Source organism: Saccopteryx bilineata, chromosome 4 (genome assembly GCF_036850765.1).
Source record: "Saccopteryx bilineata isolate mSacBil1 chromosome 4, mSacBil1_pri_phased_curated, whole genome shotgun sequence".
NCBI lineage: Eukaryota > Metazoa > Chordata > Mammalia > Chiroptera > Emballonuridae > Saccopteryx > Saccopteryx bilineata.
In genome coordinates, this window is record NC_089493.1 from 42,269,632 (window position 1) to 42,286,977 (window position 17,346).

The 17,346-nt window shown below is 39.7% G+C and overlaps 1 protein-coding gene across 3 annotated transcripts in view; it reads right to left on the reverse strand.

Moving 5' to 3' along the window:
* ARID4A (AT-rich interaction domain 4A) overlaps nt 1–17,346 on the reverse strand; it is a 66,573-nt gene that overhangs the window by 11,261 nt on the left and 37,966 nt on the right. For 2 of the 3 annotated variants that reach the window (XM_066273696.1, XM_066273697.1), the window contains exons 16-21: nt 14,563–14,813; nt 11,934–12,131; nt 7,855–7,939; nt 6,460–6,661; nt 3,171–4,304; nt 2,844–2,948 (exon numbers count right to left, since the gene is read on the reverse strand). In XM_066273696.1, coding sequence (XP_066129793.1) covers nt 2,844–2,948; nt 3,171–4,304; nt 6,460–6,661; nt 7,855–7,939; nt 11,934–12,131; nt 14,563–14,813 — 1,975 coding nt within the window. The remainder of the gene's footprint in view (nt 1–2,843; nt 2,949–3,170; nt 4,305–6,459; nt 6,662–7,854; nt 7,940–11,933; nt 12,132–14,562; nt 14,814–17,346) is intronic. The other variant, XM_066273698.1, reaches the window with a different exon arrangement.

Below are 17,346 nucleotides of genomic sequence, written 5' to 3' on the forward strand. Positions count from 1 at the left end.
TCCTTCCTCTCTGTCTCTCTCTTCCCGTCCCGCAGCGAGGCTCCATTGGAGCAAAGATGGCCTGGGCGCTGGGGATGGCTCCTTGGCCTCTGCCCCAGGCGCTAGAGTGGCTCTGGTAGCGACAGAGCGACGCCCCGGAGGGGCAGAGCATCGCCCCCTGGTGGGTGAGCCAGGTGGATCCCGGTAGGCCGCATGCGGGAGTCTGTCTCTCCCCGTTTCTAGCTTCGGGGGGGAAAAAAAAAAAAAGTAAAACTGATCCATCTTTCTTCCTTCCTTTTTTAATCTTTTTAATTTTTTATTTTCAGCCAATCTTCAAACTTGTAAGGATAACTGCCAAAAAATATTTTTCTTACCCATTTCAAGGTACCTTGCCCTATCATACCTGAGTACTTTAGTACATATTTTTTATAAACAAGAACACTGTCCTGTGTTAGTTACTTACAAATTAGTCCCAATCTTAGTTTGAAACTACAAATATTTAACATGTCACATGGTTTCTGGAGGTCAGAACCTGGGAGCAGCCTGTGTGGTCTGGCTCAGGAGATCGTGTGAGGCTTCGGCCAAGCTCCTCGCTGATGCTGTGGTTTCTGCCGACCGGACGGGCCTGGAGCTGGAGGGTGTGCTTCCAACATGACTCACTCACGTGGCTGATGTCAGGAGGCCTCAGTTTATTGCTAACTGTTGGCAGGATATTTTCAGTTCCTCACAATATGGTCCTCTTCACAGATGGCTGAGTGTCCTCACAATATAACCTGTCTCAGAGGTGACCCAAGGGAGAGCCAAGAGGAATCCGTGGTGCCTCCTGACTTCCTCTCCGAAGTCCTATTCTATCACTTCCATTTGGTAGAAGTGAGTCACTAAATTCAGCCCATACTCAAGGGGGAGGGAATTAGGCTTTGGCTTTTGAAGGGAAGGGTATCAACAAATTCTGATATGTTTTTAAACCACCACACTCCTACAGAACCATAATACAACCATCAGAATCAGGAAATTAACAAAATATATTACTACTGTCTAATCCTCAGCTCCCATACAGGTTTCTCTCTCTGACTCAATACTGTCCTTTTACAGCAACAGAATCCAAGTGAAAATCATATGCTGCATTTAGCTGTCACATCTCTTAAGTCCCCTTCAATCTGGAACAGTTCTTCTTTTTTGATTTTCATGACCGTGGCATTTTGAAAATTTCAGGCCTGTTATTTTACAGAATATCCTTCAGTTTGAATTTGTTGCTTGTTTCTCATGATTATATTCAGGTTATGCATCTTCAAGAGGAAATCACAGATGTGTTACTATGTTCTTGTTGCGATCGCTCAGGTGGTACATAAATTCAATTGGTCCCATTACTGGTGGTGTTCACTCTGATCATCTGTCTACTAGTCTTAGACACTGTCAAGTCGCTCATTTCCCCTCTGCACTTCCTGCTACCTTTCCAGTTTCAGCCCTTCACTTTTGCTATACCCTAGTCCTGTCCTGTCCAGCCACATAACCTGAAATGGTTTTTTCTTACATAATTTATATGTTCTTTCTTTGCCACATGTTTAGTTCTACTATATTCTATGACTTAATTTTATTCCTTATTGTACAGAAATAAGTCTCTTTTTAATGTAGTCTATTCATAATAATTTACTGATTTTCTTGTTTTTTTTTAAAATAAGAATTTTATTTCATTTTTTAAAATTACCATGATAATATTTAGAAATTGGCTTTTCTAGATTAAAACCATTCCATTCAGAAATGTAAACTTAAGCTGCTTGTACCACTATAGCAAATGTTGTTTTTCTTTTTTTTTTTTTTTTCATTTTTCTGAAGCTGGAAACAGGGAGAGACAGTCAGACAGACTCCCGCATGCGCCCGACCGGGATCCACCCGGCATGCCCATCATGGGCGACGCTCTGCCCACCAGGGGGCGATGCTCTGCCCATCCTGGGCGTCGCCATGTTGCGACCAGAGCCACTCTAGCGCCTGGGGCAGAGGCCACAGAGCCATCCCCAGCGCCCGGGCCATCTTTGCTCCAATGGAGCCTTGGCTGCAGGAGGGGACGAGAGAGACAGAGAGGAAAGCGCAGCGGAGGGGTGGAGAAGCAAATGGGCGCTTCTCCTGTGTGCCCTGGCCGGGAATCGAACCCGGGTCCTCCGCACGCTAGGCCGACGCTCTACCGCTGAGCCAACCGGCCAGGGCGGTTGTTTTTCTTTTATGCAATTTCCCAGATATGTTCCCATAAAATTAAACTGCTTTACACAAAAAATACAAGAAATAGAAATAAAAAATCACAGCTAACCAAACTCTAAATAAAAGTGACAAAGACTTGAGATTAAAAATTAATAGAAAAATTGCTATTTCAGAATATGATAAACCAAATTTATTTATTTATTTATTTTTTCTTTTCATTTTTCTGAAGCTGGAAACAGGGAGAGACAGTCAGACAGACTCCCGCATGCGCCCGACCGGGATCCACCCGGCACGCCCACCATGGGGCGACGCTCTGCCCATCCTGGGCATCGCCATATTGCGACCAGAGCCACTCTAGCGCCTGGGGCAGAGGCCAAGGAGCCATCCCCAGTGCCCGGGCCATCTTTGCTCCAATGGAGCCTTGGCTGCGGGAGGGGAAGAGAGACAGAGAGGAAAGCGCGGCGGAAGGGTGGAGAAGCAAATGGGCGCTTCTCCTGTGTGCCCTGGCCGGGAATCGAACCCGGGTCCTCCGCACGCTAGGCCGACGCTCTACCGCTGAGCCAACCGGCCAGGGCAAACCAAATTTATTTTTAAACTGACACAAATGATCAAGACAATGAACTGCTGAAAAAATTAACACTGTCCTAAAGCCAGCACGGAAAAGCACCCACCTGCTCCATTCTTTTCATTTTTGGCTACAGTGCTTGTTCGCTTTGGGGTACGCTTTTGCTTTTTTGACAACAATCCACTATTTCCATCACTTGGCCTTTTCTGACCTAATAAAAGAGCAAAGAGAGATCTTGAAAAGTCAATAGTAATAGTATATTTATTCATCTGTCTACCTGAATTTTTATATATACATTTTTAAAAAGAATGGGGGTAAAAGGCAACGGAGGTAGGAAGGAAAAATACTTTATAGATCAAGAGTTCCTGAACCTCTTAGTTTACTAACTTCTGGTTTGAATATAAAGGCTAATTTCTTCCCGTGACGTACTTACCCTTCTCTCTACTCTCTCTTTCTTGAACAATCAGACTACAGGTTCCAGAGGCCATGCTGGCCTCAAAGCCGTTTGTGGACTCCCTCTCACAGAGACCTTCTTGAGATTCTTCAGCAATGCTGTCAACTTCAATAGTTATGTCACTCTCACTTTTTATACTTCGAGACTCATCTTGACTGAGAGTAAGTGGAGAAGCTACTGAAAAGTTATGCGGTACTACAGGAGGTAGGGCAGGTGGAGTAGACACGACCGAGTTAGACTCAGAGCTCTCAACTACTACATCCTCGATACTGGTCTTGTCCTTCTCATCCAAATCATCCAAATCTACTTCATGGCAAACCAGGGTTTCAGGCCCAATCAGAGGCATTACATCCTCTTCTTCTTTCAGTGGAGTAGTCACAGTTTCTTTGGCTGGACTATCAAATTTCTCACTCGTCAATTCTTGAATGCATTGGCTTGACTCTGCTATCAATGATGGCATTCCCTCGTTTTCAATTTGGAAGTGTTCGAAATTTAAGTTTTTCAGCCCCTCAGATGTGACACAATCACTGGTCCTTTCTTGAGATATGCTATTTGTCATTTCCACTCCATTCTCAATTCTTATTTTTTTCTCTGGTGATGATTGTCCCACTATTTTCCGTTTCAACTTTTTTTCTTTTGCGCATTGGTCACTTTCATCTTCAGTAGCAGAAGAGAAGTTTTTACTGTCTAGTGAGGGAAATTCTAGACTGTGAGCTTCTATATGAGGTTCGCTTCCTGCTTCATCTTGGCTGAATGCTGACATCTTTATAATTTCTAAAGGAAGATCTTTTGTCTTGCTTCGTCTTCCCTTTCCTTTAGGGGATTTTTCTGCCTCTTTCTTAATTTCTTCTAATTGTTCCACTTTATTTCCAAAAATCTGTACTAGTTGTTCATTGTCTCCAACATCTAACTTCAAGGTCTCCAAAGGTTGCATTTGAGTCCTATCATTTTCCTTTAATATATGTGCAGCAATCTTTGGATTTTCTTCATCTAGTTTATCATCATTTAAATTTTCGTTTTTTTCTAGTTCTTCTTTAATATCAGGAGAAAGTTCTTCATTCATCAAATTCTTTTCTAAAAGGTCTTCTGTTTCACTATCAGATGAATAAGAGTCTGTAAGAGGAAATATTATATTAGAAAGGTTTCTATCTTTATCTGCAATGACAAAACTCTTAGTCATGTACTTCTAAATACCCCCCTCATAGAAATTTCTGATATAAATCATACATTTGTGCCAAAAATGTGTGAGGAGGGTGAGGAGGATTTTCAAGTTAAATTCCATGTAAAAATACATGACCTAGAAAATATTACTATCTTTATCCTAGTAAAAGAGCTGTTTTGTAATTTTCACTAGTATATTTAGTATATTTATGTCATGATAATCCTTAGAAAACTCAAAGGACTTAGTACTGAGATATAATGTTATTAAGTGGCTTTATCTGAGATCTAAGAGATAGTGATTAATAAACGTGATGGCCTCTTTGTCCTTAGAAAGGAACCTGACATTCTACTTAAAATAATTCTGGAAAGAAGATTCACAAAATGAGCAATTTGAACTCTCAAAACTTTACTATTTTGATGAAGAAACATGAAAATACCATTTTGCAAAAGAAATCATTTTCTTAAAGTCAATTATTTAAAATAACATAGGTTTTAAGTCTGTATAAGAGCCATAAAATATAAAAATCTTGCCCATATGGTGCTCATATTTTAAAGATGTTCAAAAAGGCAAACTTAAATGTATTTTGTAAATGAAAAGGCGCAGAGTTCTGTGATTTTTACCATATACAGAATTTAGAATTCATTTGTTTTTGCATTAAAAAAGAACTCCTTTAATAGGCAGTTTAGCAAGACTACTATGTATAGTTTTGTGCACTGACCAAGAGCATGCCATCTAAAAGGGCATCTTTCACTTTGTGAACATCTTGAATTTGTGTGATATGGCAACCTTCCAGCAGATGGCAGAAAAGAGGAGGAAGAACGCACTTCTATTATTTGCACACAAGCATCCTACTCCTAATGGCAACCCTATAGGTTCAGAATAGCTTTTTCCTTGAAAGGAGGGAAATTTTTATCAGAGGCAACTATTTAACACTTATTAAATTACATGGAAAAACATACAAAGGTAGTAAAACTGGAAAAAGGTAAAAGTAGAATAAAATATGTTTGTCTATACTCATCACAAAACATGTCTATATCACATTAGTTTGTGCTCTCTTTGAACAGTATGGTCTCAGCTTTGTTGTAAGATCATAGGGGACAGCACTGAATTTCAAAAGACACAGGTGCATGTTTTGAAGGACAGTGCAGCACACAGTAGGATGCATGGCTTGTCAACCCGTCCTCTTTTAAAACACAGTATTTCTATGATACTGACAAGAAAGGTATTCCTAAATTAAAGTAAAACATTACTAAGTTTTAAATAACAAAAATAAACATTTTCTTCTTCCAATCAAATTTTATTTTAAATTATATGAAATTATGCCTGACCAGTGGTGCAGTGGATAGGGCGCGAACCCGGGATGCTGAGGTTCCAGGCTCAAAACCCTGAGGTTGCTGGCCTGAACGCAGTCTCGCCAGCTTGAGCGCAGGATCATCAACATGATCCAAGGTCGCTGGCTTGAGCAAAGGGTCATTGGCTCAGCTTGAGCTCCACAGTTAAAGCACGTATGAGAAGCAATCAATGAACAACTAAACTGATGGAACTACAAATTGATGCTTCTTACTCTCTCCTTCCACACTCTTTCTCATGTGTGTGTGTCCCTCTCTCTCAAAAAAAAAAATTATATGGGATTAAAAACCTGGATGACTTTCTGTCTCAAACACTGATGTTTTATTATTTATTTATTTACGACAGAGACAAAGAGAGGGACAGATAGGCTGGAAGAGAGAGAGATGAGAAGCATCAATTCTTCATTTTGGCTTCTTCATTGTTCATTGATTGCTTTCTCATATGTGCCTTGAGGGGGGTGGGGGTGCGCTGCAGCAGAGTGACTCCTTGCTCAAGCCACGGACCTTGGGATTCAAGCCAGTGACCTTTAGGCTCAAGCAGTGACCATGGGGTCATGTCTATGATTCCACACTCAAGTCAGCAATCCCACGCTTAAGCTGGATGAGCCCCTGCTCAAACCAGAGAGCTCGGAGTTTCAAACCAGAGTCCCCTGCATCCCAGTCCGATGCTCTACCCACTGTGCCACTGCCTGCTCAGGCTGTTTTATTATTTACATTATTAGTTTTGTAAAAATCAGTTATCCTCAAAATTGAGCACCTTCCATTCCATTTGACAGAAGTGAGCTGTCTGCCATATTGCTGCGAGCACTTCTGGTACCTGATTTGCCTTCACTGTTTGGAGTCTTAGACAAACCATACGGCATGTGTGATGAAAGGGTAGATTTTAAAGGAGGTCGTCCTCGTTTTGACTTCTGCCTCTCCTCATCCTTCTTTTCGTCTTTTTCACTGTCTTCTTTATTCTGGATAACAATAACAAAATGTATGAGAAGAGCCCATTCCTTATGAAAAATAAACATTCTACTTCAAGGAAAACTATAAAAGAAAGTTTATGTCAATTCCTTTTCTGTGCTTACAAACTATTAAAAAAATAGTTTTCTAACATATTTTATACTTATATGAAATGATGGTTCACAATACGTAAAACTGAAATTACACTGTGAAGGTCAGAGTCAGTACATTAGAAAGCACCCCCCGGGTCCCGTTCCTTACTATTCCCTGAAAAAAGAAAGACATCTACCATAAAATAGATAAAGCACTAGCCGAATCTTTACAGCAAAGATGGAAAATTGAGGGTGTGCATGGGATACAGCTGGCCAGCAGGTATGCATTTTAAAACAATATTAGCTTCCAACATTTATAAATCAGATTTTACATTTAAAAAAATACCACTGTGTTGAAAAATCCTAAAATCTGGCAATCCTGACTGCATCCCACAGCAGAGCGGCCAGTTCCACCCTCTGTAGATGAGGAACATGTCCTTTTATTGGTCACTATCAGCCCTGCTTTTACCCTTTCCAGGCATCCCCAAACTACGGCCTGCGGGCCGCATGCGGCCCCCTGAGGCCACCACACTTCTGGAAGGGGCACTTCTTTCATTGGTGGTCAGTGAGAGGAGCACTGTATATGGCGGCCCACCAACGGTCTGAGGGACAGTGAACTGACCCCCTGTGTAAAAAGTTTGGGGACCCCTGCGACAGCCGATATAGGCATTGGAGTTTAAAGCCTGTGCCCTAGGAGTCATTGGTTCTCACTATGGTGGCAGTGTATCTGATTCAGGTGTACAACTGTAGCCCAGAGGAGGCTGTAGAAGCCATCACCAAGATCCGGTCCCACATCTACATCAGACCCGGCCAGCTGGAAGTTCTCAAAGAATTCCACAAGCAGATTGCTGCAGAGGCAGCAAAGAATGTGACGTATCACATGTCAAAGAAATAAAGTATGTGGATAAGAAAGAAAAAAGAAAAAAAACAAAAAACAATGCATTAATATGCTTACATTTATTTTACTTTTTCAGCTTTTGGGTTATAAGAGAGAAAATTACAATTACCTTAAAAAAATCAATGATTATTACAGTGAGGAAATAAGACTTATAAAACACAAAATTTGAGTAATTCCTCCACCTATCAAAAAGGATATGAGTCTATAAACATACCTTAATTTTTTTCTTCTGTTTTTTCTTTGGTCCACCTTTGTCCAAAGGCCAGATTATCCTGTCAGCCTTCACCCATTCATCATACCTTAAAATAAAGAATATATAAAAAAATGATTCCTTTTTTTTTTTTCTGAAGCTGGAAACGGGGAGGCAGTCAGACAGACTCCCGCATGCGCCCGACCGGGATTCACCCAGCATGCCCACCAGGGGGCGATGCTCTGCCCATCTGGGGCGTTGCTCTGCTGCAACCAGAGCCATTCTAGCGCTTGAGGCAGAGACCACAGAGCCATCCTCAGTGTCCGGGCCAACTTTGCTCCAATGGAGCCTTGGCTGTGGGAGGGGAAGAGAGAGACAGAGAGGAAGGAGAGGGGAGGGGTGGAGAAGCAGATGGGCGCTTCTCCTGTGTGCCCTGGCCAGGAATTGAACCTGGGACTCCTGCACACCAGGCTGACGCTCTACCACTGAGCCAACCGGCCAGGGCAATAATTCCTTATTTGAAATGTAGTCATTAAATAAAAACAACAGTGGGATACACTAAAGAGTTTGTTTCCAGTGTTAGCAGACATGTGAAGGGCGCGGGGCTGGTTTGCTAGTAACATGCATACCTACTCCACTAGGTGCTTTGCACATCCAACAGGGAAAGACAAGACAATTTCTTGGGGTAAACAGGCTTTCAGGGAGAGCCAAGGAAGCAAACTCTACAAAGATATTTAAGACCCTTGAATTGCTTTGTTTCCCACAACTCTCACAGATCTAAACTTAATAAAATAAACTGATTCTGTACTGGAATTCATTTTATTGACCAAATAATTTAAAGATAAGTCAGGTAAATTCAAACTTGTAATATGATCAGTTCCAGATTTATATATGAAGTCCTTTTCAACTCTTTTCCTCAGAGAACTCTCTCTAGTCTCTCCTACTTTAAAATTTTTTTTATTATCAATTTTAGAGAGAGAGGAAGGGGGAAAGAAAGAGAGAGAAGGAGGAAGGTAAGAGAGAATCAGGAACACTGATCAATCTGTTCCTCTATGTGTCCCAACTGGGGACTGAACCAGCAGCCTCTATGTTTTGAGATGAAGCTCTAATCAACTGAGCTATCCAGCCAGGGACTAGTACTTCTAATAGAATTTTATTCTGACCTATTGTCACCTCCAACACTCTGGAATTTTTTTAGAGATACTTCATTTCCTTTATCTCAGTTTATTCGGTTTAGCTCAAGTTAAAAACTCCTCATTTCACCCGTACCTTTTCTCAAAATACTGACATCATTTTTGAATTTCAATATAGTCAGCCCAAATTACTAATCGAGCAAATAAATTAAACTTTCTAGAATTAAATAACAGTTCTTACATTATGTAAATGTATAGGTATTTATAGAGCTCTATCAAAACCTAAAATCTGAACCTTTAAGCAAAAAACTACAGGCAGTTCTCGCTTTGAACAGCATCATGTTAATGAAAACCATACCATCATTCTGTAACCCAGTTACCATGGGGCCATGCTAAGCAAGGACATGGCTCCAATATGCCCAAGTTTTGGCTGACATGGTACCATGACTACCTATATTATGTTTTGAAAACTGTCTCCCCCTGTATCAACAGTCTTTTCATTTTACCAGGCTAAGTAAGTATCTGTACATTCTGACCTCACTTAGAAGTATTCCTTCACTTAGACATTTACTGAGGACCTACCCAGCATGCCAGCCACTGTATGGAGAAGTATATAAAGAATAATAGAGAAGAGAAGAAAGGTCCATGCTTGTCATGCAACTCACAGGCTGGTGTGAAAGACAGATATACAGTAAAACCAACTATAGTCTGGTAAATGCAATAGAAGGGTCATGTATCTGGTTTAGGGCTAAGAAAGAGGGAGTAACTCTTTCCAGTTCCAAAATTCCACAGACATATTAGACAACCAAAAAGCACAAGCCTGATCTGGAGTTGCTGGTCCTGGTCACCACGAAATGTTATTTAAGATACTTCCAGAATATTGCCAACCAAGGGTGGTCTGAGGATTTTTTTAAAGATTTTATTTATTCATTTTAGAGAGAAAAGGAAAGAGAGAGAGAAGGGTGAAGGAGCAGGAAGCATCAACTCCCATATATGCCTTGACCAGGTAAGCCTAGGGCTTCAAACTGGCCATCTCAGCATTCTACCAGGTTGACGCTTTATCCACTGTGCCACCACAGGTCAGGCCAAGAATTTCTTAACTAAAAGACAGGACTTCCCTCAGAGTTTCACTTGCTACTCAGCTTTAGAAATCCGACTAGGTTCTCTAGGGACTACAGTGCCTCTGTGTCAAAGAGCAGACCAGAATTATACCAGCTTTTATGATTATGGAAGGACAGTGAAAAACCATGAACCATATGAGTTACCAGTTAAGTAAATATTTAGAAACTTAACTGGTTAGGAAGAATGCGACCATATAATAAAATGACCATTGAGAACAGTCATACAGTAAAACATTAAATAGATGAGAGAGAGGGATGAGAGCAAGGTGAAATTCTAGAAAGCAGAAGAGAAGAAGAGCAGACACACAGATGATAAAAACGGATGCCTGTGAACTGAATAGAATCTGAGGAAAAAAGACTATAATGTACCATAACTGAAAGGATAGTGACTCAAAGATGGTAAATGTAGTCCTTGCCCCCTGAACTCAACAACATGTACATACAAAACAACAGTGAGATAGACTAAGTATCTAATCTTAGCAGAAATGTGAAGGGCATGGGCTGGTTTGAAAAGAAAAAAAATTTAAAGGTTCATATAAAATAAGCCTGTATTTTCAAAATATTTAATGTGACAAACCCAAATGTTCTAAAATGACGTGACGTGAAAGAAACCTAACTCTCCCTCACTAAAAAAGGAACAAAAACAAAACACCAGTTAACATTTACTTGAGCACTTACTAAGTACCGGTCATTGTTCTAAGCATTTTGTATGCTATTACAGGTGCTACCACTATTTCTCACATCTCTACAAAGTAGGTACTTTATCTTCCCCGACCTAGAGATAGGGAAACTGAGGTATAACAGAGTACACTTGAGTATATAGGGAAATCTTAAGAGCACTCTGGGTACAAACAAATACAGCAAGCAAGGCTTTCTAAAGGGCAAAGAGAAAAGTAGTCTCTGACATTCAGTAACTAGCCTGGTCCTATCAGGTGGGCCTTGGTGTTGCTACAGAGTTGATTTGGCCTCACAGCTAGGTCGCGGTGTTCTCCTACTGAACATGAACAATTTCACAGAACGTCAACATCAGTCAAGTTTTGCAACGTGACCGTGAGGGATCAAGACAAAACAAGACCACTCCCTAATTGTGTGTAAACACAGAAAAAACAGGAACAATGTCCAAGCTACCAAAACGACCAAACATCCTTTTTCTCCTGACTGCAGCTTCTTTGCCAATTCACAGCATTAATATTGGTCTGGTCTTCTCTCCTTATAGAGAACATTTATAAAGGTAACCAATCACAGAGTTAACCCTGCTTCCTGATAGCATCCAGTATAGAACAAAGCTCCATTTTCTTAAACCCTCCCCCAAATCACCTCACAGAAGCTCAAATCTAAGTCCTTTCTACCATTCTTTTTTTAAATAATTAATCAACTCAGAATTATTACAATGCTTGATATAGTTTTGACTTCTGATAAATGTAATAAGCAAAAAACCCCATTTGCACTGCAGGGAGCTATGGGCCTGGCTCTCTGCCCACATCCTGCAGGATGTCCTCACACAGTCCTGGGCTATGGCTGTTCCCAAAGGTGGTGCTGGGCTTTCATTAATTCGTCTAACGCCCTCTTACTGAATCACCCTGCCGTTCTCCATGCTGCACATTCTCTCTCACTGCAAACGAGTAATAAACCCAGTTGTTCAAATACAGGTATGAGTCAGGTGACCTCTGGCTGGAAGTACTGACACAGTTAATAAGAGTGGGAATGTTGGAGTCTTGGAAAATTAGGATACAATGTATACTTTATAAATAAAACATACACCATTTGCTTTGGTTCCTCACAACATAAATTTGATCTTTTTGAACCACTGAAAGAAATTTCAATATAAGAAAATACATTTGTAGCTTACCTGACATTCCACCCATAGTAATGTACCAAATATAAAACTTCTCCATCATCAATTTCAGTGCTTTTAATACTGGCTTCATAGATTTTCTGCGTTTTCCCTCGTCCATATTTTACTTTCACTTTGGTTCCTGTCAGGCAGGGCTCCATGTCTTCCTCATCTTCCTCCCCTTCTGAGTCACATTTGCTTTCAGTTTCTTCCCTGCAGCAAGTTATAACATTGATAATGCTACTAATAACATAATGGAGAAAAATTAATATATGCTAAAAGAATCCAACATGTAGAATAGTCACAACCTAAGTATCACCTTAATAGCATGTCAGTGGAGGAGGAGAAGAAGGAGGAGAAGGAGAAGATTTTTATGAACTACTCACTAAGGAATTTATTATGTAAAGGTCCACTGAACCAAAAGTAAATCCAGACTTCTCAAAGGCCAGTCAGTCATCACAGGTAATGATGAGGTGGAGTCAAATAAATCACGTTTGTTAAAACCAAATGAAAACCATATGCTCTGAAAGTCTTTAGAATTCATACTCAAGTGTCACCTGAGAAGCGAAAATTATCTACGGATAGTTTGTAACTTCCTGAAACTAAGTTGTTTAAAACCTACTTTACTACTACTTTCTGCTCAATTTAGAATGGTTCTTAGCAAAACTATCTTTTGGTGGACAAAATAATGAATGTGACCGAGCTGCCTTAGTAACCATATCTTTTAAACTAGTTTATATTTTAAAGGTTTCCCTACCCTAACAAAGAAACAATAAATATTTGAATATCAGGTCGCTTGCTGAAACTGTGGGACAGCACCAGGAGAACAAAGCTTCGTGAATCTTGCACTGATTTCTATTTGCTTTTACTCATCTCCCATTAGATTGTCTTTGTTTTGATAATCAGGTATAAAGGAGATTCATGTTGGAAGGTCCAATAATATTTTTAATATTTTTTACAAATAAACATCCTGCGTTAACTTTGCAAGGATTCAGAAAAGATCTAGATCAAAGGCCACTCTATTGTTACAGAGTATTAAATGCTTAGGAGGAAGCATGGTGCTTTCTAATAAACATAGGGCATCATTTTGGGGACCACCAGGGGGTGACTTGACATGAAAAAGCTTTGACAACTTATATGCTTTGGGAATGTTTTTTCTCCAAGGGCACCTTCCAATTACAGCCTGATATGGTAATTTCAAAACACTATGAGATAAACTACTAAAAACAAATTTCTATAGATAAAAAATCTCCCATTTCCATGATTCCTGCTATAGAATGAGAATACAGACTATGTTTGTTTACATATTCAATTTATATTTAATATAGGGGAATAATACTGTTCTTCATATATGTCTGAGATTTTCTCTAAAACATTTGGTCCATTTATCTATCAATTATAAAGGTTTTTAAAAACCACATATTTTACATATGTATTATGTGTTTTATGTATTATATATATTTTGATGCTTATTATTAACAAAACTTCAAACTATAATAAAGCCCTACCTTTTAAGTGGTCCACCTTTGCTTAAATTTATTGTCCAAGTATTTGAAATATCATTATACTCAACTCTAATTTTTCCTAATCCTAATTATATTTTACTACAGAACTTTCTTTATTCACTAATCTAATACGCATGTAATTTTGACAGCTCCCGTACTTATTTATACTGAATCATAAAATTAACTTTCCCGCTCACCAATCATTCCTATTTTTCTAAATATTTTTTCAATGGTTAGCTTTCAGATGAATGTCAGCCAATAGTTGGATATAGGAGACTACTTTTCCCAAATTTTGCTCAATGGCTCAAAATTCTAGAAAACTTAGCATTGCATAATATTACACTGAAAAATGAGTATGGAGGCGTGCTTATATTACAAGTGTGTTATGCTGTTGTTGCTGAATTAAATTCATTCTCTTAGTAGTATATAAAAATTAGTAAATCTATTTGACAACACAGAAATGGCCAACTAAATATCGTCGGATATTACTTTGATCTAGCTGGACTGCCTACCTGGTTATTATTAAGTCAATTCAGTCCATATATGTATATAATACATGGAAAAAATACAGTTTTCACTCAACAGGAAACAGTATGGACATTAAACAGCTGAAATTTATTGGTGTGATGTGGGGCAAGAAAGTCTTTTCCAAACAAGAATCAGGGGTGCATGCCACTTAATCTAATACAATAACTTGAAAAAGAAAAATGTCTTATATAAAGCTAACACACAGAAACATCTGCTAGTACTGTGCACCCATGTGTTTGTTAGCTTTCCCACATTGTACCTTTTTTAAAATGGAATTTTTGCTGTCGCTGTTTCCTCTTGTCCACTTCCTCCATTTTTCTCCAGCTCCCTTCCCTGCTGTCAACTGCAGGACCTTTCTTTTGACTGGGTGACGCAGCCTTCTTTGAGGCCACTGTTTAGGGCACAAGTGCTATTAAAATGGTGCGACCAGTGTATTCTCCAATTCCGAAAGGCGATACACATCATCTTCACAATGTGTTTCACCTTCACTAGACAAGAGGAACGGAAGTCCCGATAAGAAAACATTCCCTCACACCTGAGTATCTAAGCAGGAACAGAGGGCTGCCAGGCCCAGACAGGTGCTTCTGGAGAACAAATATAAGATAATGTACCTCTCTTGGCTTTTCTCTTCCTCTTCCTCTGAGTCTTGGTCAGAATCCTCCTGCTTTCTAATTTTCTTCTCCTTTTGCTTTGGTATATTTTTTCTCCCCAGTAGTAGCTCATTTTCTCTTTTCTCTGCAGTTTCACAGTCATCATCTACATCCTTATTTTCTGTATCATTATCTTTTAATTTGTCTTCTGTTTTCTCTTCTTCAATTTCCTTTTTAATAGAATTTGCATCTCGAGCAATTCTCCTTCGTCCCTAGTAGAAGGCATAGAAGCTTTAAAATAGCTATGAGTACGGGGGGGGGGGGGGGCAGGAGGTAGACAATAAAAAAAATAAATCTTTTTCTTAAACCTCTGTAGCCATGACTAGTCTTCTCTTTGACTTGAGAAACAACAGGGACAACTTAACTCCAGTGAAGTTGAAAGTAAAATAAATACCTCGTATAAATCAATTATGTCTGGATCTACTAGGATCCTTGGCTACATCCTATTGTACTTAAAAAAGAAAAATGTCCCTTGTTCATTACTTTAGTTTTCTTTTTTAAAAATTGATTTTAGATAGAGGGAGGAAGGGAGAGAAAGTAAGACAGGAATATCGATCTGTTCCTGTATGTGCCCTGACCAGGGATTGAACCAGCAACCTCTGCGCTTTGAGACAAAGCTCTGACCTACTGAGCCATCTGGTCAGGGCACTACGTTATCTATTTTACTTTTAGTATTTCTTGACTACAAAAGTTTTAAAAGCAGTATCTAAATGTCAATAATACAAGTTGTTAATAATAGCGATAATAAATCAACTCCCTAAATTATGTACTTTAAAAAGCTATGTTCTCTAATTCTATGTTTTTTAAGATAAAATTTACATTATCACTATATTTCTGTATGACTAGACTTTAAAAGGACTGAATTGCAACAATGTCTAAAAAGTGAGCTGATTTCTTTCAGTATGTGCAGAGCTCCCAGGGCCTGTAGTGCTCTACTGCAAGCAGCTTCTACCCAGCCTCTTATTGCATGCTCAACTGACCATTCAACTGGTGAGCCACTTAATTATTTCTTAAACTCTCCTTCAAGTCAACCTCTGCACAATGGCCAAATTCCTCTCTACTTGGAATAAAGTGAGAATAAAAAACAAGTTATGGAGCACTAAAATACTTTATAATATCTCAGTATAACAAATGTTTTTCTTATTACAAATAACTAATATGTGAGTTCCACAAAGGCAGGGACTTTTTGTTATGCTCACTTTTGTTATCTTCAGATTTAGACAGTGACTGGCACAGTGGATCGAGTGTTGATCTGGGATGCTGAGGTCCCAGTTTCGAAACCCTGAGGTGCCAGTTGGAGTGTAGGTTCATCTGGCTTAAGCATGGGGTTGCCTGCTTGAGCCAAGGTCTCCCTGGCTTGAGCAAGGGGTCACTGGCTCGGCTTGAGCCTCCTGATAAAGGCAGTATAAGAAGCAATCAATGAGCAACTAAAGTACTGCAACTACGAGTTGATGCCTTTTATCTCCCACTCCCCAATTAAATAAATAAATATTTGTATGTATAGATGAAAGCTGTTATCTATTAAAATTTAGGTCTGTATACCTTTGTCCTAGAAACCCATTTTTAAAAATTTGCTCTCTATATTCAGCTATATATAGGACATTTTTTTTTTTAAACTTTATTTTATTTATTCATTTTAGAGATGAGAGAGAGAGAGAGAGAGAGAGAGAGAGAGAGGGAGGAGAGGAGCAGGAAGCATCAACTCCCAAATGTGCCTTGACCAGGCAAGCCCAGGGTTTCGAACCGGTGACCTCAGCGTTCCAGGTCGATGCTTGATCCACTGCGCCACCACAGATCAGGCCTATATAGGACATTTTAACAGGCACATTTATTGTCACATTTCCTATAATCATAAAAATTTGGAGAAAATCTTGACAGATAAATTTATGGCACATCTATACAATGCAAGACTCATATAATAAAATACAGATGTTTTACCTAAGATGAGGAAAGTCGTTATATAATAAGGAGGTATTTCCACAATACATACAGTGAGGATACTTTCCAGTCTTAAAAAGGAGACACATTCTAACACAAACATGGATGCACCTTGAAGATGTTATACTAAGTGAAATAAGCCAGTCACAAAGTGACAATACTATAATATCCCACTGATATGAGATACCTAGAGCAGGCATATTCATAACAACGTAAGTAGAATGGTGGTTGCCAGAAGCTGGGGAGGAAAGAACTGGGAAGTGTGTGTGTGTGTGTGTGTGTGTGTATGTGTGTGTGTCAGAGGCAGAGAGAGAGAGAGACAGGGAGAGGGACACATAGGGCTAGACAAACAGGAAGGGAGATGAAAAGCATCAATTCTTCATTGCGACTTAGTTGTTCACTGATTGCTTTCTCCTATGTGCCTTGACCAGGGGGCTACAGCAGAGCGAGTGACCCCTTGCTCAAGCCAGTGACCTTGGGTTCAAGTCAGTGACCTTTGGTGTCAAGCCAGTGACCATGGTGTCATATCTATAATTCCAGGGTCAAGCCAGCGACCCTGCAACTCAAGCTGGTGAGCTCCCACTGAAGCCGGATGAGCCCATTTTCAAGCCTGCTGACCTTGGAGTTTCAAACCTGGGTCCTCTGTGTCCCAGGCCGACACTCTATCCACTGCACCACCAGCTGGTCAGGCCTGGGGAGTTATTTTTTGATGAGTGCAGTTTTAGTTTTGCAACATGAAAACAATTCTGGAAAAAAGTATGGTGGTGGTGGTTGCACAACAGTGTGAATGTAGTCAATGAATGCCAC